General features: G+C 39.5%; 2 protein-coding genes across 11 annotated transcripts in view; one reads left to right on the forward strand and one right to left on the reverse strand.

Annotated features, from left to right (window-relative positions):
* Positions 1–6,016, forward strand: part of ICA1 (islet cell autoantigen 1) — a 125,953-nt gene extending 119,937 nt beyond the window's left edge. For 5 of the 7 annotated variants that reach the window (XM_006114513.5, XM_075922319.2, XM_006114511.5 and 2 more), the window contains 2 exons: positions 992–1,087; positions 3,896–4,031. In XM_006114513.5, coding sequence (XP_006114575.2) covers positions 992–1,087; positions 3,896–4,017 — 218 coding nt within the window. In that variant the 3' untranslated portion in view covers positions 4,018–4,031. Of the gene's footprint in view, positions 1–991; positions 1,088–3,895; positions 4,032–5,424 lie in introns of those variants that run through there. The other 2 variants (XM_075922317.2, XM_089776689.1) reach the window with 1 other exon arrangement.
* A 1,186-nt stretch (positions 6,017–7,202) lies between these two features.
* The window catches only part of GLCCI1 (glucocorticoid induced 1), an 88,507-nt gene continuing 73,252 nt past the window's right edge, over positions 7,203–22,457 (reverse strand). For 2 of the 4 annotated variants that reach the window (XM_075922316.2, XM_006114515.4), the window contains exons 7-8: positions 11,095–11,215; positions 7,203–10,041 (exon numbers count right to left, since the gene is read on the reverse strand). In XM_075922316.2, the coding sequence (XP_075778431.1) occupies positions 9,696–10,041; positions 11,095–11,215 (467 nt within the window). In that variant the 3' untranslated portion in view covers positions 7,203–9,695. The remainder of the gene's footprint in view (positions 10,042–11,094; positions 11,216–22,457) is intronic. The other 2 variants (XM_089776688.1, XM_089776687.1) reach the window with 1 other exon arrangement.

Raw genomic sequence — 22,457 nt, forward strand, 5'->3', positions numbered from 1 at the left:
CTGATCTCATTAGCATCCCTTTTCCGGAAACGGGTGCCAATGTAGACACAGCCTGCATGTTTAACGGTGTAATATGTAAACCTAGTGCTCTCAATCCTGTCCTCTACTGCCTGATCCTAGTGATTGCATAATCCACAACTCTCACAGGAAAAAAAGTGTGTGGAAGGGGGGTTAACTGAATGATAAAGACCTAGACTGTTGGTGCTAAAGTTGTGGGTTCTGTTCCCACTGATTGCTCTAATGCCTGTGTGTATATGTTACACCAGTACTTTGTGTGTAGTCAGTTTCACTGTTTCTCCCAATTCTCCCTTGCTGATAAGAATTTTATTAGGAAAAGAAAAAAACGCCCATATAAAATCTTTTTACAAAAGAACCTAAAGAATAAAGTTCTGGGTATGCTATTTAAAGGTGCTTTATAAGGACCTGAAAATTTTCAACGTTAATAATTAAAAACTAACTTCAAGTTAAGTGTTCCTTTAAATACCTAGCTTTGGACAGTAAACGAAATGATGGTCCCTGGAACTGCAAAACAACAGCAGCCGAATTAAAAAGAACGGCATGGGCTAGATGTTAACTAAATTGTAATCACAACTAAAATGTAAAAACTCCTCCACCCACCCTCCAGCCTGACTGGATTGTCTGCATTGGGGCTTTGGTGAACAGGTGCTAATTCTGATTTTTTTAAAGTGCCTAGAAGGTGGTGGTGTTAGGAGGGAGACAAGAAGAGTGCTCTTTTAGGCAGATTAGAAGTTTGCTGTGCATATGGAAAGCACACAATTGCCACAGTTTGTTGGAACATGCAACTTGTCAGCAGCTTAAGAAGTTAACTACTAATATCTATGGGAATGAGGGAGAATATGAGCAGTAGGAGCAATAACTGCTAGAAGAGTGAGGCTGGCCTATGAGTATTCTGCAATAAAGTACCCAAGATTATATAAGTTCATTAAGTAATTACTGTTTGACACTAAGCAACTATGTTCTTGAATTTTAGGCTGGGCAGCTAACAATGTTGGCCCTCCATCTATACCACAGCCAGTCCAGAAATCAAACAGCCTGAATGTGAACACTAACAAGATGCCTGTGAAAGGTGATATGTTTTGTTATTTTGGGAATTTTACATCATTTGCTTTTACCAGTTCAGTCATAAACCTTCTCTTCCATGCTGTCTGTTACGCTAAGATTATTTGCAGGATACATTTACTTTCAGGAATTGTATGTGCACACTAAAAACTGTAATCACTATTTATACTTTAGATAGCGTTGGAAAATGTGTATATTTGGTACTAAACCTGGTGAAATGTAATAAGCAAGCATTTATGTTCTGTTGCTCTGAAATCTATGAGCCTTGCTGTTGTATCCACGTGCACCAAGTCTGAACTGAGGCTTATTTGTTCTGAAGTTCAGGGAGGGCATTATGACTGAAAGATAGGCTCCTGATCTGGTGGAACAGAGTCCTAGCTGAACAAGCTAATCAGAACGTTATTTCAGTGATGTGCACCGTGTTAGTGGTAATCTGTTTGCAATGCAATTCACTTGTTGCTACAGACATCTCAAAGCCAAGTGTGCAATCCTGCATTCTTTACCAGGACAAATTCCTATTGGCTTTTGGTTGGGTTTGCTGATAGTGAGTCAAGTATATGTACTGTGTTCATACCTTATCTCTAGCCTCTCATGTGTGCACAGACAAATGCGGGTGCTTCCTCAAAAGTCTCTTTTGCAGGGAAGCCCAGTGACCTAACCTGTCGTGTGTATTTTGTTGCCTTACTGAAATGTGTGAAGTTTTTTTGCATGGTGAGGTGGCTAGGGCTGAGTGGGTTTTGGCATCCGTTTCACATGTGGTCATAAAATGGGTGGGGAAGTTGCAGTTGTGATGATTGCATCAGACGAGAGTAGTTACAATACATTTCATTGGATTAGTCTAAAACCCATTGCAATCGTTGTGATGGGGACAAAAAGATCCTACTTCTCAGCCAGAGACACATTGATGTCACACCCAACAGAACTTTTCCTGGCCAAAAGTCACTTTGTGAAGCCGGATTGCCACCGCTCAACCCCAGAACACAGCACCTCCCACTGAAAGGAAGTATTTTATTTCCCATAAAAGATTATCTGTATCTAGGATTGCTGCACAGGTCTCCAAAACCAGCATGCTGACTACAAGCCCAGAAATGCAATACTTTCCTCCTTTCAGGAATTCAGCCCATTCACATGTGACGTAGTCAGGAACTCGCTGACAGCAAAGATAGCATCTGTGGCTTGGACCTCTGCTAGAGGCAGTCAAGCTGGTGCTCTCTCCCACTGTGTCAGTTGGCCATTTTGCTGTGCTGATTGGCTGGTTTTGTTTGATTTGGCATGGGGGATGGAGGCCAATGAAAACATTTACTGCCTGGATGGGAAGAGGGAACAGAAGACATCTGGGACAAATGCTAACAGAGATAGTCAGCAACCCCTTTGCATGAAGCGCTCTAATACATACAACAGTGCAACTATACAGAAAAGACTATTTCTTGGTGTTGGAATATTATAAATAACTACCCTGTTTCTTGCCTCCCTTTTCTCTAAGGCTACATCTACACTACAGCCCAGATCCATACTCTGAGATCAATCCACTGGCAGCTGATTTAGCAGGTCTAGTTAAGACATGCCAAATCAACCGCCGATCCCTCTCCCTGTAGACTTGTTACTCTACACTGCTGGGAATCACAGGAGAGTTTCTCCCATTGAGTTCCCTTACTTTTCTTATCAGTGATAGAAACCACAGCAACTCGACTTAAGGTACTTACTCATGTAGCTGCAGTTATGTAGCTTAAGTCGACTTTCTGTATGCCAGCTGCTTATGGTCTGATCATTCAGGTGAGGTCATGGCACTCAGACAATACTTATTGCTCTGGATATATTGCTCCTATTCATGGGAAAGAGAAGTGTATCCATGATCATTTTGTTTCATCTCTCTGGCACCGGAGACCATGTACTCCTGCCCCACTTACAAACTGTTTCAGGGATGAATGGAAAGGCATTGCATTGACTGAGGTCCATTCTCCCCAACTTTACTCAGGTGATTATAGGCAACTGTTCCTCTTAAGAGAATCCTGCAGGCCCTTCAGCGGTTACAGAGAAAACACAGATAAAGGCTATGGAGAAAAATGAATTCATAAGTTCCACCAGGCTTGTTTATTGGAATTTATTCTATCTGCATGTGAAGTTGCTAACCCTCAATAGCTCCAGCAGTTTACTGAATGCAACAGCTCATTAGAATAGCAAAGTGATGTGAAGAATAGAGCACAGTTGAGGGTCTCCTATCTTGGCATTCAAAGCCCTGCAGGAGATTGGCCCTGGCTACATGAGGTATCTACTCTCCCTCTATAGCTATGATGTCCGATGACGCTACATTCCACCAGAACAATGAAACTGTTGATCAATTCTGGGAGGCTCATGTGCAGGAGACAGAGCTTTTTCAGGAGAAGATTGGAAGTGGTTATTACTGTGGCCAAAACTACATGCAAAACTAATTTCTTCCACTCTTATCTCCTCCTCCTGTCATATTCACATACATACACAGAACACCTGTCAAGTAATTGAACACTTTTTCCTAGAGACAGAGAGTGGGGGAGGGAATGTTTATCTTCCAATAAGTAGGAAGTGCTCAGATACTTATATACTCCTCCATTTTAAGTATCCGTGGACTGATGTGCTACATTCATTTCTACAGAAATGGACGGATAGTAAATTTGCTGCAAGTAATATGATCTAAGGTAATTCATTACAGTATTTCAAAAAAGATGTATTTCCTTCAGCAGTTTAATAATACTTAAAACATTTTGTTTGCCCTTCTGCATTAAATCAACTATGTTTAAGACAAGCAAGACTTCTGATGTGGTATATTTCACTATTCCAGAACCTGGAAAGAATCCTAAAGACTTGACTGCTTGGTTCAATCTTTTTGCTGACCTTGACCCGTTATCCAATCCTGATGCTGTTGGGAAAACAGACAAAGAACATGAATTGCTCAATGCATGAGTCTGCGTCCTATGGTAACTCACATGCCTCCATTCATTAACAATATTGTTGGGTTTCGAAGAGTACAGCACAATCAGTATGCTGTTGTAAAACTATAAAGTATGTGCCATTATAATAAAATTAAAGGGACTTAACCCCCTTTTATATAGGTACAATTATTTGCTCTTGTTTTGTATAAAGAGTTTGCATTTATTTTCTATGTGGACTTACCAAGTGAAGTTAAAATTTAGGGCAGAATTCTAGCCATATTAGGATACTTGCTGAAGCACTGTCCTTGCCTGAGGTGTTACGGAGCTAATGCTAGAGTGAAATGTAAATTATAAACCTATTTTTTATAATGTTTCTTGTGTAAATCATAAGATCATGTAATGGGGAGAGGCTGCATGAGTCAACTGATGATTGTATATGCCACTACTATGTTGAGATGTAAATTCAATCTGTTTTGTTAGTATCCATAGTGAAAAATCCATGCTGGGGCTAATTTATTGAAGGATTATATTTGGATATGTCAAGCTTCTGTATTCATGCGCTCTGATTTAAATTATTAGACAAACTGTACTACACAAGACCAAAAATAGTGCCCAGACTGCATCCTTCCTGAGTTTTTCTATTGTGCCGACAGGGTTTGTATATGCAAAGCAGACGTTTGATGTCACTCTTGGTTATGCATACCTTAAAATCATTCAGGTTTTCTGATGAGCAGTTTTCATCAAACTGATTTGATAAGCATGTGTTTCTTGAGCCTGTTGTGACACCAACTCTCCTTTAATAAAATGGTTTTGACAACAAAGAAAAAATGACCTTTATTTTTTTCAGCTGGAATGTTAGTATCGTTAAACTCAATATGCACCATTCATCTGGGGATGAAATATGACCAGTTTGCTACCAGTAACTAATAATTCATCTCAAACCACTCAACAGCAATTAGGGATGTTAACAGGTGGTGCTTACCAGGTACTGGTATCCAGGGAGCAATCCCCCACCAGCAGCAAGAGCTGCTCCAGCCTTGCTGGGCCCCCACGTGGAGCTGTTGCTCGTGTGTGGGCTGGGAACTGGCCATCCTGCATAGGGCCGGAGGCAGCAAGGCTGGAATCCCCCTCCTCCCTGCTTAATCAGTTAATCGATTAAACTTAAGGTTTAACTGGTTAACTAATTAAACAGGATTTTATAGTAGGTTGGCAAGAGAAGCTTGTACTCAGATTCTCTGCAACTCAAAAAAGTCACCTCCTTAGCTTTGTAACTCAGATCAGTTTGCAAAGCACAGTGTAGTTTTTGTTTTTCAGTTGATTCATTTTGGTCTTTTTAAAGGAGTTTCTAGCCTATTCCTTTTATGTAGATGCATTTTTGCACCAACAGTTAATTGCAGGCATAATTTAACTAATTGGCATCTTTTTGCCTTATAATCAGTTAGTTCAAGGCTCCTGCGTCAAGAAGTGAGTTGTCTAACTGCTTGAAAACACGGTAATACCACATCCAAGCTTTGCTGAGGAACCCTTCACGCAGGGCCTAGAAGAGAGATTGCCATGGGCTGGAGAATTGGAACAGAAGGTGGAAGTGACTGGGTTTATAGCATCATAATCAGACTCAGAAGAAATAGAGACAAAATGAGAAACAGCTCTGTTCTTTTAAGTGGCTCCTTCTCATGTCTTTCGCTACTACTTGCACTGAGTGCCCATCATTGCCTGGCAACCTGACATGTATCCCTTGTCTTATACTGTTGGCCTCAGTTACTGGAGCGGGGAGGGGATTTGAGATGGAGATTGTCCTTGAGCACTGCAAAAGTTGGTAGTGTGTAGTTATGGCTCATTAGCATTTGTAACCTCAGCTTTGTCTGCACTGACCTTTTTTCCTCATCCCATATTTGTGATCACCCACAACTCCACATCTGGTAGCACTAATGTGGATGATCTTTTAAGATCCCCATCCCATTGCCCACTTACATCAGTAAAGACTCTGTGTCTTAAATTGGTTATTAACCCAATAAAGCATGTAGAACTGCTCTGAGTAGTTTGACTTCATGGTTGTTAAAATAACAGCAATTCTTCATTCAATTTTTCAGCCTGACTGGAGAGCTGCTACTCTCTCTCTCCCCCTTTAATTGATTAACCAATTAAATGGGATTTTACATCCCTAATATGAACAAGTCACTGAGACTGCAAGGGCTTTAAAGAGGCTATAATGCTATTGTGTAAAATTCACTTAGGAGATTTTTATTTTAGGTCTCTGGTCATTTTGGGGTACTGCACAGGTGTGGCAGAGCATCTGCATTGCTCTGAATCCTGCTCACATTTTAGATACAAAAACAAGGTTATCCAGTTACTGGGAGCTTTATAACAGGGATAGGGAACCTTTTTGGGTCAGGAGCCGCTAATCCATAGAGATATCAGTCGGGGACTGCACAAAAACGAAACAAAAAACCCCCCCTCACACTCTTGTGTGTCCGCATGTGCGCACACACACACAAGTCCCTCAAAACCCCTTGATGCAGTGTGGTGATTTTTTATTTTATTTAGAATTTTAGGGTTCTGGAGCTTGCTTGGCTGTGGACACTACCTAACGGCACCCTATGCAGGGAAGGGGCTTGGAAGCTTCCTTTCCCTCCCACTCTGGGAATGGATTCCTCCCTCCTCCTTTCCTTGCCTATCCCACACACCTCTTTACCAATAGCTCCAGCCTCCCTGCTGCTGCCCAGTGCACAGCTCAGAAATGCCAGCAGAGCTCCTGTTCACAGTAGGGGCTCCAGCATGTGACGATTCCCCTTCTGGCCAGGTCTCCTACATACAGAAGAGAAGCCAGAAATATCCACCCCGAGCTGCAGGGGAGGCTGGGGGAAGTCTTTAAAGCAGGCCCCCGGACCCTCCACAGCATTTCACAGCCATGAGATCCTCCCCCAGGGCTGGATTAAATACCATCCTTTCTTAAGGGCTCTTCTAGTTGAGCTTTCTATGAAACATCTAAATAGCTTTCCTAAGTATGAATTGATAAGTCTGAACATTATGCATATTGTAAATTTGGCAGGGGATTAAATCTAGTTTAACTGATTTCTTTTAAACATCAGTTAAATACTAAATGCAGAAATTAAAGTATTTAACTGATTTCTATCCCATGTACTAATTATTAACTTCATTCTATAGCATTTCACAAATTACTTTCAAGCCAGATACATGAACCAGTACTATTGTGTCCTTACTTTTTTACTAATAACTTTATTTAAATAAGACACAGGAACTTCTATACTGAAAAAATACAAAACAAAAGCCACACGTTTCCTTGTGTAAAGCAATATTGTGAGATAACTTGAATACTGTTCAGAACAGTGGCTAGAAATAACAGTACAGCTATGTACAAAACTTTAAACAATATTTGACAAATTTCTACAGCTGGATGTAGGATACATTGGAGATCAACAACTGCTGGGAAATTTACATGGCAAAGCATTAACTTCAACACATTTGGTTCAAAACCTTCAAAAACGCTAAGAACAAATGTGCAACACAATTAATATTTAGTTTCTCATGGAAAATTAAAGGCGCATGTAATGTCACTGTAGATATAGTACATCAGAGTTCATCATGGATCTAAAAGTCACTTTTTTAAATCTTTCTGGAATCCTAACACCAGCAACTGAAACTACAGATTCATACTTGGACACAACCAGAGCATAAAAAGGTCATCATACTGCAATGTTAATCTAGAATGAAAAACATTAGAACAAATTTGTACTTACATCACAGAACAGGTTATATTTTCCCTTTAACGTCAATCTACAAAATATATGTGTTCACCACGGCCTGAGATTAGTAGGGTTCAAGATGGCTGTTGCTGTGTGAGGGCTTCAGAAAGGTTCTTCATGTACAAATCATAAAAAAAATAAAACAGACCTCTCCTCTTACACTTCCCTTGCAGCTCCACCCTCCAGTCAGAGCACTATTTTTTGACAGGCTGCAGATTTACACTTTGTAACAGAATATTAATAAAACATTCAGTAACAGGAAGGGAACTGGGCTATTTTATCCCAAAAAGAATACACAAAAGGATATTCTGAATATTTTTTCCAGTTTTATTAATAATTATGGGTGGTGCTATCTTACTCTCTTCCCACAACTCTCTAGCAGAAGAAAAAAAAACAATGGAGTGAATTTAAACCTGCAGTAGCTGCAAGTGGCTAATCTCTTCAATTCTGGGAAATGGTGAACTACATTCTCTTAGGAGCAGACAACAAACATAGTTCCACTGAGCTGAAACCAGTGGAGCAAGAACATCAAGTTTATTCTGCCTATTCTCTGAAAGCAATACTTCTGCAGTTCCAGCACAGTAAGATATTAGTTAACGGCTCTTGCTATGTACTATTTTGGACTGCAAGATCAAAACCATTTCATTTGAGTTTCTTACTGACATTAAACGACAAAAACTTTATAGAGTAATAATTTAAGTAAATGAGTTTACTATGAGAAGCTTTGAGTAGGTAAATTATTGCTTCCCTCCTCCTTTAAAAACATCTACCTGCTCCTTTTAGTCCACAAGCAGAATTACTCACTGTGCAAATAGAATGTCGCTCATGTTACTTGATAAAATCTCAGAAACCTAATTTCCATCTAGCAAACGAATGAACATTTCCAAAAGAGAAACTAAACATTAATATATCTCGTAGATGGTAGCATTTCACGTCCTTAACTGCCAACATAAACATGAGAGGAAATTCCTACCAACCCCTGTGAAACCTGAATGAATTTTCTGAAATTAAACAAAATATTCTCATCTTTTAAAATCCTTTCACACAACATGTGGAATGTTTCTTATGTACAGCCAGCACTGAACACTTTATTTGCAACAGTTTAACAGTCATTAACTGAGCAACACCTGAAACCTTTAAATGCCACATTTTACATATATTGAAATGACAGTAAATGCAACAGTTGTTTTACTTATAACCACATGACAAAGTGATGTTGTACATCACATATTTGCTGGTTCTCCTCATGTTCACCCATGTCCAGGGTCATCATTCCCCTAGACTTGAATGCACTTATTCCAAGACAGTGGAATGTAATGAGGAAATATTAATGCATAAAACAAGGAAAGGCAAAAGAGTGATGTTCCCTCTTTAGCTTTTTAGCTGTAAAATATTTTATATCCCAATATGATATACATTCCAAGTTACCTGAGTTTAGACTTCGAGAGAAGTACCTGAAGCTAGGCCATAGGGCGGGCACTGTGCAACTGTTGTGGCCATTTTCTTTTTTGCATTGTATGTATTACAGAAGTTAGAAACATAAACACCTGGATCAATTGTAAACATAATCCTGAAGTACAGTATTTTTCCATAGGACACAACACAGCAAGACATTTTCTATTCAGACAGGCAACTTTTTTGATACAGAGCTTATTTATACTGTAGAATTTGAAACAGAACACAGGACACAGTACTAATCTGGTCATACTATGAAATGCATAGTCTCCACTTAAATGTTTAATGATACACGGGTTCTGCAAGCATTACTGCTTTTTCACAAAAAACTGCTGAGTATGAATTCTGTCCCTGCCAAGAACAGTGTTGAGATATTTTTAAGATGCTGATAAGTATTTTGCTTTGTTCTGAAAAGATTGCCACTTCATGCAGATGTATTAGTACAGACTCCCAATCTTTGTTTCAGGGCAGAGGCCTGCTCCACCTTGGTCTAGATTATCACATAGCTGTGAGAGGAAAGTTCTTCGGTCTGAAGTTCCTGCAAAAGCGGCAGCTGCTGTTGGGATGACTGTTGTACTGAGACCTCTGTAGAGTCCATTGTGCTGGTGTCATCTGACAGAGATGAGAAGGAGACCCGAGATGAAAGTTGCTCAACAGTCAGAGTGCTCAAAGCTGTGCTTTGACCAGAATTTGGAGAGTTCTTGAGAGTCAGGTCTGAAGCAGGTAGTAGGGGACCCAGAAGTTTTACAGGACAAAAAGCTGATCCGGTTGGGATGAAATTAACTTTGTTTTTGTCAGGGCATGAAAAGAGAGGGGTTGAGACAGGCTGACGAGACCTACAACAAGACAAATTATTTATACACCTGACAAACTGAAAAAGTTTACTATATGAATAGATTTTGTAGTTCTACAAATTGCTAATATGTGAATGACAAGGAATGGGGTTAATTGGACATAAAGGGGCAAACATCTTCCATATTGGCTGTCAGTTGACTGTTTGATCCACAGCATTAATATAGTATTTATAACAAAAGTGACTGGATGCCACTGGACAACACGCACCTTTTAATAATAAAATCTACAGTATGTGTGCATGTGGAGAAATATCAGGATAGCTTATAATGATAAAATAGAAAAATTAGTTTGACAAAAATATTGAAACAGCAGTGTATATCCCTCTTGAGAAATTCTTAAAATAAAGTTTTCCTTTCCTCTTATCCATCTACTAGTCTGGAGCCTTCCTCAAGACCCCAACAAACACTGCTCCTTATCCAGCAGGGAATGCTACTGAAGCAGAACATGCTCTCCTGGCTCCAACCTCTACCCTACAGCATAGCTAGAGAACTGCTGGTCGCGGGGGGAGGTGAAGGCCAGGAGTTCAAATTCTGATCTCACACAACAGCACACAGTGGTACCCCAAAACTACTGGGCAAACCCTCTACTGTAAATTTAAGTCTTTATCTACTTTTACACTTTCTATTTCAATTGTGTGTGTGTGAGAGAGAGAGAGAGAGATAAAAATACAAAAATGCCTGCTCCTAACTTTTTGTTTTAGAACATGAACATTTTATAAAATGAACAAAAACTGGTAAGATTATAAAGAAAAGAATTTATAAATGCTGGACATAATTTGAAAACATAAGTCTTCCATGTCTTCTTTGCTTTTCTTGTTTGCCTTTTATAAACAGTAAAAAGTTCAAGCATAAAATACTCCAGTCCTCTTCAAGCCAACATGAACACTTCAGCTTCTCGCCTGGTCAAACTCTCTAAGAACAGTTTGCTCCTGAAAACTCATCAGCTGGAGTAGTTTATTCATCTGCAATTGAATAGGTTCAGTAAAAAGGCTTACTGCTTTGCAGATACCAGCTGATATAAAAGGCATTACTTACGACATTTCCTCAAAGACCTTCACTCGCTCACATCCCTCTGGGGGCTCTCGTTTGAACATGTAGCTGTTGTTTGGTTTGGGAGATGAGGCATACTTGGGCAACGGTGAGCTACTCCCACTGTCTGAAAATTTAAAGCAGTTATATTACTAGTGATTGAGAGTGCTTTTTAATTAAATTTGATTTCCAAACAAGATGCCTTTTTCACAATTTAGTTTCTAATGCCAGTTCACCTCTACCACAATGCTCCCTTTATCGCAGACTATTTCTAACACCCTTGTATAGCACATTTCTTCTGAATAAAAGCTTCAGTGCAGCAGTAATCTACCATACAACAGCACATAATAGGAGGATATTTTTATCCAGAACATAGCAGATTGAATAAAGCAGAGCTGTAATCCTGGAAACAAATAAGTTCTTTATTATGTATTTCAAAAAATGTAAATGAACTGGATAATATGTATAGCACATGCAGAAGAATTACAAGTGGTTATGATAATGTAGAGTTCTGTATGCCTTTTCACTGAATAAACAAGGTAATTGAAAGTGATTGTACACAGCATATACTTTAGCAGAAATGTTGCCTTCAACAGCCTTCTGAGTAGCACAAGAATTAATGAAAATGAAACAGATTTGTACTCCTCCCTCCAACCTCACCTGAATAATCTGGCTGCACAATTTACCTTTTAAATATCTATAATAAAGTAAAACTTTGAACATTCTTTGTATTCTTCCTTCTAAGCACCAATTGTAGGACATAGGTGTTTTTTTATTTTTTCAGTGTTACAGTTTGTTACAAAAGTGGACCGTAGAATCACAGAGCCGACATACTTGAGCTAGTGAGCAAGTTTTTCTGTCTGATTTATCATGAAGCAAAGACTTTCATTAAAATAGTCGGGTAGGTGCAACAGGATGATGTTTAATAATTTGGGGGAACTCAAAGGGTTCATCTTGACTATGATGTGAATACGTTAATTCATTTCTCACTGAAATTTGAGGCATTTCTTAGGGTGACATTTCTTGGGATGAAATTTGAGGCATTTCTTGCTATTAAGTGGTCTTTGTGATACCAGTAGCATGGGAGGCAAAGCTAACTGTCCCCATCGCAGCTCATTGTGAAAATGGAACATCATGGTTAAGGAGACAATGGTAACTTGAAATCTAATCAGTTTAAAAAAAAAAGTTAAGGAAGGGATTCAAAAGCGATTAGACATACCTAGGACATGAGAGATTCAAGATTAAATCCCTGCTTTGGATGTGGAAGAATGGACATTTCTGACTTTGTGGATGAATGGCCTAACCACTGGGTTAAGGCAGGGGTGAGGAAACTGTTGGGTTGGGGGCCACTGACCCACAGAAAAATCAGTCGGGGCCGCACACAAAACCCCCTCACAGATGCTGCACCCGACTGAGAAGCAGAAAGACACTCCTCACATTCCTTTTGCACACCAGAGCCTAGGGGAACCCAGGCTAGTAGATTTTTGTATGCTAGGGGGGAGTGGCTGGAGCATCAGCTCAGGTTCCCCAACGGAAGGGGGCTGTGAGCCTCGGGGATGATCCAGCCTCCGGGTCTGAGGTTCCCCATTCCTGGGCTAAAGGTTATAAAGGGTACACCACCACCACTATTTAAGACAAAATGCTACACTGACTTTGGCACTTAACTGCACATTAAGATGATTTACTCTGGCCCAGAGATAAGCACCTAACACTTTTGGAGGGGCAGAGCTTAAGGCATACTCCTTAGCCGTTCCTACTGACTAGTTTAGGCAGTTCTCCATTCAGTGCACTGGGTTATGCAAATCCTTTTTTAAGGCATCTTGCTGCTCTCATAAATTGTACAGAGAGTCTCGGCACCTAATTCCAGGTTTTGATTGTCATTAGGCAGAAAAGCACTGAAGTCCCCCTTGCGAATCCCACCATAAGAATTGTTTCTGTATCTGAGTTCCCCCAGATAATTTCTATGGGTTCCCACATACATTTTCCTATTTGTGAATGTTTTATTTTCCCCTGTTGTTTCTGTTGGTCTTTCATACAACAGGGGAAAATCTACTTACAGCACAATCTTGCACTTTGATCCACTAGCACAGGCTACCCTAAATCACTACAGAGACTCAATTCATTTTAAGTCCACTTTCAGAACCCACAAAACATTCTGCAAAAGTAATGGTATAATTATCACTCACAAATATAATCAATTTAAATGATAGGGGGTTTTGATCACTATTTCACAGTTAAGGGCCATTACAAACTTAACCACAATTTCCCTGAATAGTGCTACAACAGAGATGAGGAAATTTTTTTCTTAATTTTCTTAATAGCACTTTTGTAGTATGTTTCAAGGTTTCTTCCTCAAGAGTGAGCATGGACCTCTTAATTACAGGATAGTAGGTGTTACCTGTCTCCAAAAAGTAGTAGAGATTTGTCAAGCTGACAGTGTTAAGATCCTGTTAAGATCCTTTTAGAGTCTTTCCATTACTTGACTAGCATGCTGACCCGTTGGCTGTGTCTAGACTGGTCAGTTTTTCTGGAAAATCAGCCGCTTTTCCGGAAAAACTTGCCAGCTGTTTACAAAGCCGCTTGAATTTCCGCAAAAGCACTGACTTCCTACTGTAAGAAACCAGTGCTTCTTGTGGAAATACTATGCTGCTCCCGTTCAGGCAAAAGTCCCTTTTGTGCAAAACTTTTGCGCAAAAACGCCAGTGTAGACAGCTCAGATTTGTTTTCTGCAAAAAAGCCCCAATCGCGAAAATGGTGATGAGGGCTTTTTTGCGAAAAAGCGCATCTATATTGGCACAGACGCTTTTCCGCAAAAAGTGATTTTAAGTTAAAAGCATTTCCAGAAAATCATGCCAATCTAGACACAACCCATATGTAAAGGTGATATGCTGAATCAGAACAGGAAGACTGAAATGTGGTTGATGGAATATAATCCTGTGTTCATTCCCCCTCCTCTAGCATTTAAAATTGAAGATTCAAGTCTCTACATTAAGTGGCTGTGTCTACACTGGGCCACTTATTCCAGAAAATCAGCCGCTTCTCCGGAATAAGCTGCGAGCTGTCTACACTGGCCCTTGAATTTCTGGAAAAGCAACGACGCTCTACTGTACAAAATCAGCCGCTATTCCAGAAAAACTATTCTGCTCCCGCTTGGGCATAAGTCCTTATTCCGGAACACTGTTCCGGAAAAGGGCCAGTGTAGACAGCACAGTAGTCTTTTCCGGAAAAAAGCCCCGATTGTGAAAATGGCGATCGGGGCTCTTTTGCAGAAAAGCGCGTCTACATTGGCCACAGACGCTTTTCCGGAAAAAGGGCTTTTCCAGAAAAGCAGCCTGCCAATGTAGATGCTCCTTTTCCGGAAAAACTGAAAACGGAATAGTATTCCGTTTTAAGCATTTCCGGAAATTCATGCCAGTGTAGACACAGCCAATCTGTTTGAAAATGAGGCTGTATTACTGTTTACTGCACCAAACCAAAAGAAAACGGTAGAAGTAAACCCAAGAGAGGTAACAGCCAAATTCAGAATAGCCCGCATACTAGCTGATGAAAGTTTTAGTTTGGATTTCTTTGCTTCAAACTGTTATAGGACAAATTAAGTAAATTGGTAAAAATAATTAATATCTAAGAGGCGGATATAAAGTAGGGGGATGGTTAGCAAGCTAATACAAGCTAATAGGTGGGTGGATGTGTGTTACAGAATAGAAAGACTTTCATTTTAGACAGAATGTGTGATTTTAATGTCTGAAGAATACATATGCTTATGAAGTGAGTCACACAGTACGTGCTTTGTGCTTCATTTCATAAAACCCTACAGGGTTTTTTTTCCAGAGCTGCAAAAACAAAATCACAAGCCTATAATTATACCTGTATTTAAACCAGGAAGGAGAGTCTTTACAGTTTCTTAAAATGGTCTTCAGTAGTGCCAATATCTCATATGGTAAAGCTGTAGTGAAGTAGATACCACCAGTAATAAGTTCAGAAACATCCATTGTAATTTTCATATTTAAAAATAAGTAATATGCATTTTAATAATCATACAAATAATTCTTCCCAAACACTACTCCTTTGGAGGCAGGGGTGCATGGTTTCCTCCAATGAAGTCATTATTTTATCTCCATCAGCTAGTGGGGTGTGCGCTCTAACCTTATTTTGTTGCCATATGCCTAATGTACCTCTGTATCTGATCTTATCCAACTCAAGCTCCCAGGTTAGCTGCTCTGAATGGCTGGTCTACCTCTATCATCAAGTACATGCAACATTAAATTTCTAAAACATGTTTTTAAATACTACTAAATTGCTTGCATGCTGCTTTGTCATGTTTCAATCCTATTTCCCCTCCATTTTCCACAGGACTGTGGAACTGTCAACACTGATTTCGCTGCTACAAAATATGGTTCAGATGTATTTTTGTATCCTTCCCTTGTTTTGAGGCACTTATGCTCAGTTTATTGACACAAGTTTTTTTAATATTGTCAGTGCTGTAAAGCTCAATTCTGCACATACTGTGTGACTCACTTCTGCAAGCTCAATTCTGCTCTCCTTGGAAAAGTATCAACAAAATAGTCAGTTACATTTCCAGTACCAGAAGACTTACTGCAGATGAAGTTACATGAAGAATGATGAACACGGCTTAATTTTTTGATGCATTGGGCTGAGTATGCAAAATGTTGGCAGTTGGAAGCCTACAATTTTAGTAAATGAACGAATCAAATTTCGTTAAGGCAGCAGTGACAAAAGATAAGTAGGAAAATGTAAGATGTAACATTTATGTTCTTTTTTTTTCCACCATTACTACAATGAAGTCTGCCTTGGCAAACAGTTTTTTCGGACAGGAGTTCCAAGTTATACAACTGTAAACTTAAAATGTATACATATTGAATGCTATTTTATGCTTATGAATTAGAACATGTTTACAATTTAAGTAAATTTGACATACACAATTAAATTAAATAGGGCACATACAGATTAATTATGTAACAAAGCGTTTTTAAATCTCTAGATATGGATCAACAATGACGATACTGTCCTCTGACTGTACTTACACAAAAAGGACAGATATAAGAGGTAACCTGCAACATTTAACTATTAATTTTGAGTGGTAGATGGACCCCTTAAAAAAAAGGGGGGGGGGGAGAACCTCTTCTAGCAACCCTTAGAATTACTTTTTTTTTGTAGTTTCTCTATGCACTTTATAAAAACTTTACAAGACATGAGCCAGATCCTCTGCAGTCCTAATTTAGCCAAATCTCCCACTAAAAGAGAATTAAATGGGAGTTTTGGCCAAGTCAGGACTGCAGGATACAGCTCCAGATATAAAGGACTCCTTTCAACAGCCTCCTCTGAAGTGCAGCTAATCTTGGAGTAGAATATACAAATGAAGTGATAGTTGTACAGAACAGTAAAACCTTTAGACCAGAAAGTTTATCAATATACTATATGAAATTGAAACTTTGGGTGCAAATAATCCAGGTGGATAGAATATAGTTACTCAAACTGGAATTCAGCCAGGACATGAAGCCTTTGTGAAAATGCAAAGGGACTTTTAGTAAGTACACAAGAGTTCATTTTTATGTTTCACTGAAAAGATGGCACCTCTATCAGCATGCTGCTTGGGGTCCCCATCATACAATACCATCCTGAGCCTCCAAGTAAAATTTAGAAGTAAATACTTATCACTAAATCATTCAAGAAAAGGTTATACACAGTAAAGGTTTCCCCCCATTAAAATATATTTTAAAGCAGGCTGGTTTATATGTTATGATTATTCTTACATAATTTAGTTTGCCTGGCAGATGTATAAATAATCCTCTCCTACTTTCGTCTCTACATAATCATCATTAGTTTTTCTTCTTCTCTTTCCATGAGTCTAGAATTACTTTAATATTAGTCTTCTTTGAAGCACAAAATGTTGCTGAAACAAATTCCTGAGGAACTGTAGCTTACTTAAGAGCTACTATTCTAAACTGCTAGGCAAGAGACCACTGTGAAGGAAATCTGCATGTAAGAGTAAATATGAACCAACTCTTCGACTGGTTGACTCTCTGATGAGAAACCAAATTCTACATTACAATTTTAGCAGGACAGGCTTAGAGAGCTCACATATTCCTCGATAAGACTGGATCTCTAAAGTTAGTCTTAGTAGGCATTTTAGATAATATGTAAATGAGTAGTCATATAACTGCATAAAATATTATCAATTAGCTCCATAACTATGCGATAGTCCTCAGGGGCTGGGCCAGCAGTCAGTGTGCTTCGGCCCCACTCCCGGGGAACCCCCTGCCACCTTGCGCTACTGCCTCTCTATAAGAGGCACAGAATGGGGTGGCGGGTGGGCGCCAGACCATGAGAGGAGCTGGTTTAAAAATCAGATCCCTGCACAGACTGGCTCCACCAGCTGCCCCATGCTGCTGCCCCGTGATACAGACAGGGGGGCCGAGCTCCCTGCAGACAGAGGCTGCTCCGTGGCAGCAGCCTCTATCTGGGGTGGTCCCCAGGCTTGCTGCAGACACAAGCTGCTCTGTGGGATGCCAGAGAAGCATCTGCCCACAGGGAGCTTGGACCCCATACAGACAGCATCTACTGCCACGAAGCAGCCTCCCCTGCCCCCCAATGCTACTGCCTGTCTCCTCCCTCCCCCGTAGGGACAAGGGGGGGCAGGTGGGTTCAAAGAGCTGGCTCCCCATGCATATCTGATCCCGCCTGCCCCCCTCACCTTTCATGTTGCTGCTTTTCTATCAGAGGCAGCAGCTTGGGGGGCAAGGGTGTAACAAGCAGATTAGGTGCTGATACAGAGGCAGAAAGGAGGCGAAGGAATGCGTGCAGATGACAGGATTAACCGATAAAACCGGGCTTATTGGTTAATCGTGTAATCTATCTACACATTGGTTAATCGCATAGTGTATCTACACCTAAATATTAGATGCAGTAGGGTGACACCAATGTCATGAATCTGTATCTGAAGAAGAGTTGATAGTTTTAATGCACTGGAAGTGCCTCTTACCAGCCTAAAATCTAAACATTTTTTAAAACAGTTGCCACTGAATTTTTTTCATCACATGCTCTCGAATTTAGAATCACTGTCCCATCGCAGAAACTATGATAGTTTCCCTTCCTAGAGTTTACTTTCATTTTCTACTGAAAAATTCATTAGATTAAGTAGTTCCTTATAGAAATGTAATCTAAACAGCTGATCGGTTTCAAAGAGCAGCAAATGAAGGCCTGTGGCCAAAGCACAGTTTAACAGAGGAAGGAAAAGATGCTTTAGAAATGTAGTCGTATCGTGTCTGGACAGTGGAGTTGGCTCCCCTTACTGCTCATAAGGCTTGATTAACTTTCATTTTCTATTAAGAAACACATTCAGAAGCAGCTGAATATCCTTAATTATATTTTGCAGTCGTAAACCAAAGCATGTTTTTTCCCCCCACTGGAAGAGAAAACGAGGCCCAAATTGGGGAAGAAGCAGAAAATATCATCTAGAATTTACAATACTTACATTGTTTTCATGTAGTGGAAAGCTTTTCAAATCTTAAAATGTCTGACTGCAAAGAAGGGCATATGTTCATCTGACTGTTGATTAGCAATGCCAGAAATTTACTGAACTGTCTATAGAAACTGATTATAAATTTGCTAAAAAATAGCATGGCCCTGGTCGTTCTGTGATGTAATGTTTGGTGAGAACTGGAAGGAGGAGAAACAGCTAATTTTAATCACTTCAGTCTGATGCTTCTATCGAGAACAGATATCCTGTCCTTCCTGTATAAGTAGTATCCCTTCTAAATAAGAGCTAATTGCTTAGTTTTCCCAACACAGTGAATTTGTTTGTCTTGTTTACATGTCCTCACGTAACATCCAAAAATAGAGTGCAGCAAACAGAGCAAGGTTAATTTGCATATTGGTTAAATTAAAAAACCTTTGTCTTAGTATTTTCATAATGATAATTAATCTATTCTATAGAATAGCATCTGCAAGCTAGGCACAATAAAACTATTACAGATTGTATAACTTTAGAAACTATGAGTCTGTCACCAATGCTGTATGAATATGTACTCAGGCTAAAAATCATTAAAAATCCAATAGCCAGTTCTAAGACCCATGTACATAGGAAATGCCACTGCTACTTTTGAAGCTCAGCAGCAAAACTAACAACTGTCAGCTTTCTTCCTCCCCTCCAAAAATCTGACAGTTGAAAAGCAATTCAAATTTGAAAAATATTTCAGTTTGTCTTCATTTTCTAACCAGAAGATAATCCAAGACATATAACTTAAAAAAAAAAAACCTTTAAAACTCACATTCTTAAAACATTTAAATAAAAACACCACCATTACACTTCTGCAAAAATAAAAGATTTTCTTATAGAATGTTTACTCTCTTCATTTGTTGTCAAGTTTAGATTTGTGCATTCCTAACTGCAACTGAATCCATTTCTTTGCATTTTAGCACATGTGTTTAGAGGAAACACATTTAAGCAAACTTACTCTGAGTTAACTTTTTTTTTTTTAAATTAGTGATGTGACTGGGACAAAAGCAACACAGAATTTACAGATATACTGCCCATTAATGAAAAAGGACTTCCATTTTTGCCCTCTTGGTCCCTGCTGGTTTTGGAGCCAGGCCAACTCGCACATTGTACCAACCCTTTTTAGATGAGTCTGATCTTTTTTAGATGACAAACAGTTCCACGATTAATTTTTTTTCCCCACTATTACCTTCTTCCAGAGTTAAAGACAGACAAGTAACATTCTTCAGGAACAAAAAGAGTAACTATTCCCCATAAAAAGACAATCTTATTCTATCTGAATTATATCATAATAAAAGGTGTATTTTAAAAAAAAATCAGCAGAGAAATATACACAGGAAAAACTTTAAACCTTAACTGCACCACTCAGTGTTGCACTGTACTTTAGTACACTAGTGAATCAACTCCAAAATCTTAGTTAAAAAAGAAAATGATTTCTTACTTAAGACATTCAGAAACCTTGAATACAGATTACCACTGTGGAATCCACTGCCTAACCCTTTCACAGACACATAACGTCCTCCAGCTAGGGCAAAGGCAGCACACACAGCCACTTCCCCCAGGGTCGGCAGTGCCTGAGAGTGGCGGGTAGCGTGGAACCACACGTGTCCCTGGGCAAGTATCCCACCTTCTCACACCCAGATCCTGCAGCACTTTCCTTGGCTCAGCAAAATTTGTCATCCAGCATAACCTATGGCAGAGGTGGGCAATAATTGTAGATGGGAGTACACTTCAGAAATTTCTGAAGTGGCCCTGGGCTACCCCAGAAGGGGTGGGGTCTCGAGTGGACAAGGAAGGGCCAGAGCACTTCCATGCTTCCCTGCCCATAGACCCTGATTGGCCTGGGGGTGGGGGAATGGTGAAATCTTTGCTCCTCCTGCAATAGAGAGAACTGCCAGCTATTCTGAACAGCTGGTAGTTCCCTGTAGGCGCCCGAGCCCCTAGCAGCAGGAGGAGACTTTGTGCATTCCCCTGCCCTGCAAGAGCTTAGAGTCAAACTGCCGTGTGCCCCTTGCAGGGCAGGGGCAAGGTGGGAGGAGACTTTGTGCGCTTCCCTCAATCCCAGGTCCTGATGGAGAATTCACAGTCTCTCACTCCCTACCCCACCCTGTAAGGAGCACGCGGAATTTAAGAATCAACTGCCAGAGTTGACTAAGTGCCGCACGACCCTGGCAATGGAGGAGGAGACTATGTGCTCTCCTGTCCCCAGCCTCGATTGGCTTGGGGGCAGAAGAGTGGCAGGACCTTTTTTTTTGCCTTTTTGCCTACCCCTGCCCTCTGGTATTCCCGAGGTTGCTTGATTAAAGAATTTCAAGTGTATTAAACTTCATCCTAGGAGTGATACCCAAAAAGAGATCTCTTGTGGACCTGAAACTAAAGATACTAGCTTAGATGATGATTCTTCTAAACACATATACCCAAAGGTAATTTAGACTATGTTTAGTAATCCTATAAACATTTATGCATGCGCTTAACAATAAACATTAGTTATCTCAATAAAGTAGAAGCCTACATTTGTTAGTGGTGTAAAGGAAACTGTTCTAAAAACTGAAATTTCTTCAGATAATTATTGCTTTTATCCAATTGAACTATTTTTTTTTATTTTACATCTATAGCAAGAATGGGCTGAAAAGGAGTAACACTCCATTACTTTAGGCAACTTTCCTAAACAGAAGCTTATAGCTATTGAAATAATTCATCAAGAAAAGCTACATATAAAAGTAAATTGAAATTCCCACTCAAATGATCAGTCTCTCTGGTCAGTCACATAGGGACATTTTAGAATTTTTACTCAGGTTTACAGCAACATTTAAATTGACAGAACAATGGTACCACATATGCAACAGATGTTGTGTAGTGAACCAACTCATACTGTGAGCAAAATTCTAATATGTAGAAATAGTAGGCAATCAGGAAACAAAGACAAGTTACTAAAAGCATAACCTGGGAAACAAATAAAAAATTACAAAAATGGAAAATGAATCTGACTAGTCCTAAAACAAATTAGATTTCTAATTGAAATTAAACACACTATTCTGTCACTCTAAGTACTGGAAATGAAATTTATGGATGCTGGGATTTCCATTCACACAATGACATTTTCTCTCTAGCATACTGAGATGCTACTACTAAAGGCTAATGACACTACAGTGTACAGCAATGCTACTTACATCATTGTGTATTACATACTATATCTGTTAACTCTTTCAAATATTGGAACCCTAACTTCCATCTCTACCAAGTTCTACTGACGTATACAATCTCGACAGAGAAAAATGAAAAATATTGACAGTGGGTTTAATATAAAATTAACCGAGAAGTCATTCTGAAAACTTGTTTGAGTATGCAATGCAGCCCAACCCAAATGTAAATTCAGTTCTCCATCAGCAATTTCTAAGTATTAAATGTGGCTTCTCTTGCATCTCACTGGATAGTTACAGATGTAATGTTAGAAAAATGCAAAAATAATTTATTTTCAACAGGTTCATAAACATTCACAGATTCACCATTCTGATCAAGCAACACGCAATGAATATAGATTCTATGTAATCCTTTATGAAACACTTTTTTGAACATATACATGTGGCTTTCTGCATTCTTTGTGCTATACCCTTCTTATGTACTTATGACTCTTTGCTGTGCTCCTCTGACATACTTATGGAAGATGTTTGTGAAATTTCACAAACAAGAGGGGAAAACATGTATACAAACAAAACCAACTTGAAGATGAGTCCTCATCCGCAATCCTTCTATAACAACCAAACAAAAAATGAAAAACATTGATCTAATGAGGAAATTAAGGTGTAGAAGTAAAGGCAGGACACCACTCGGTATGCTCAAATGGACCGTTCTA

The sequence above is a fragment of the Pelodiscus sinensis genome, chromosome 2 (genome assembly GCF_052426305.1).
Source record: "Pelodiscus sinensis isolate ZL-2025 chromosome 2, ASM5242630v1, whole genome shotgun sequence".
NCBI classification, from domain to species: domain Eukaryota; kingdom Metazoa; phylum Chordata; order Testudines; family Trionychidae; genus Pelodiscus; species Pelodiscus sinensis.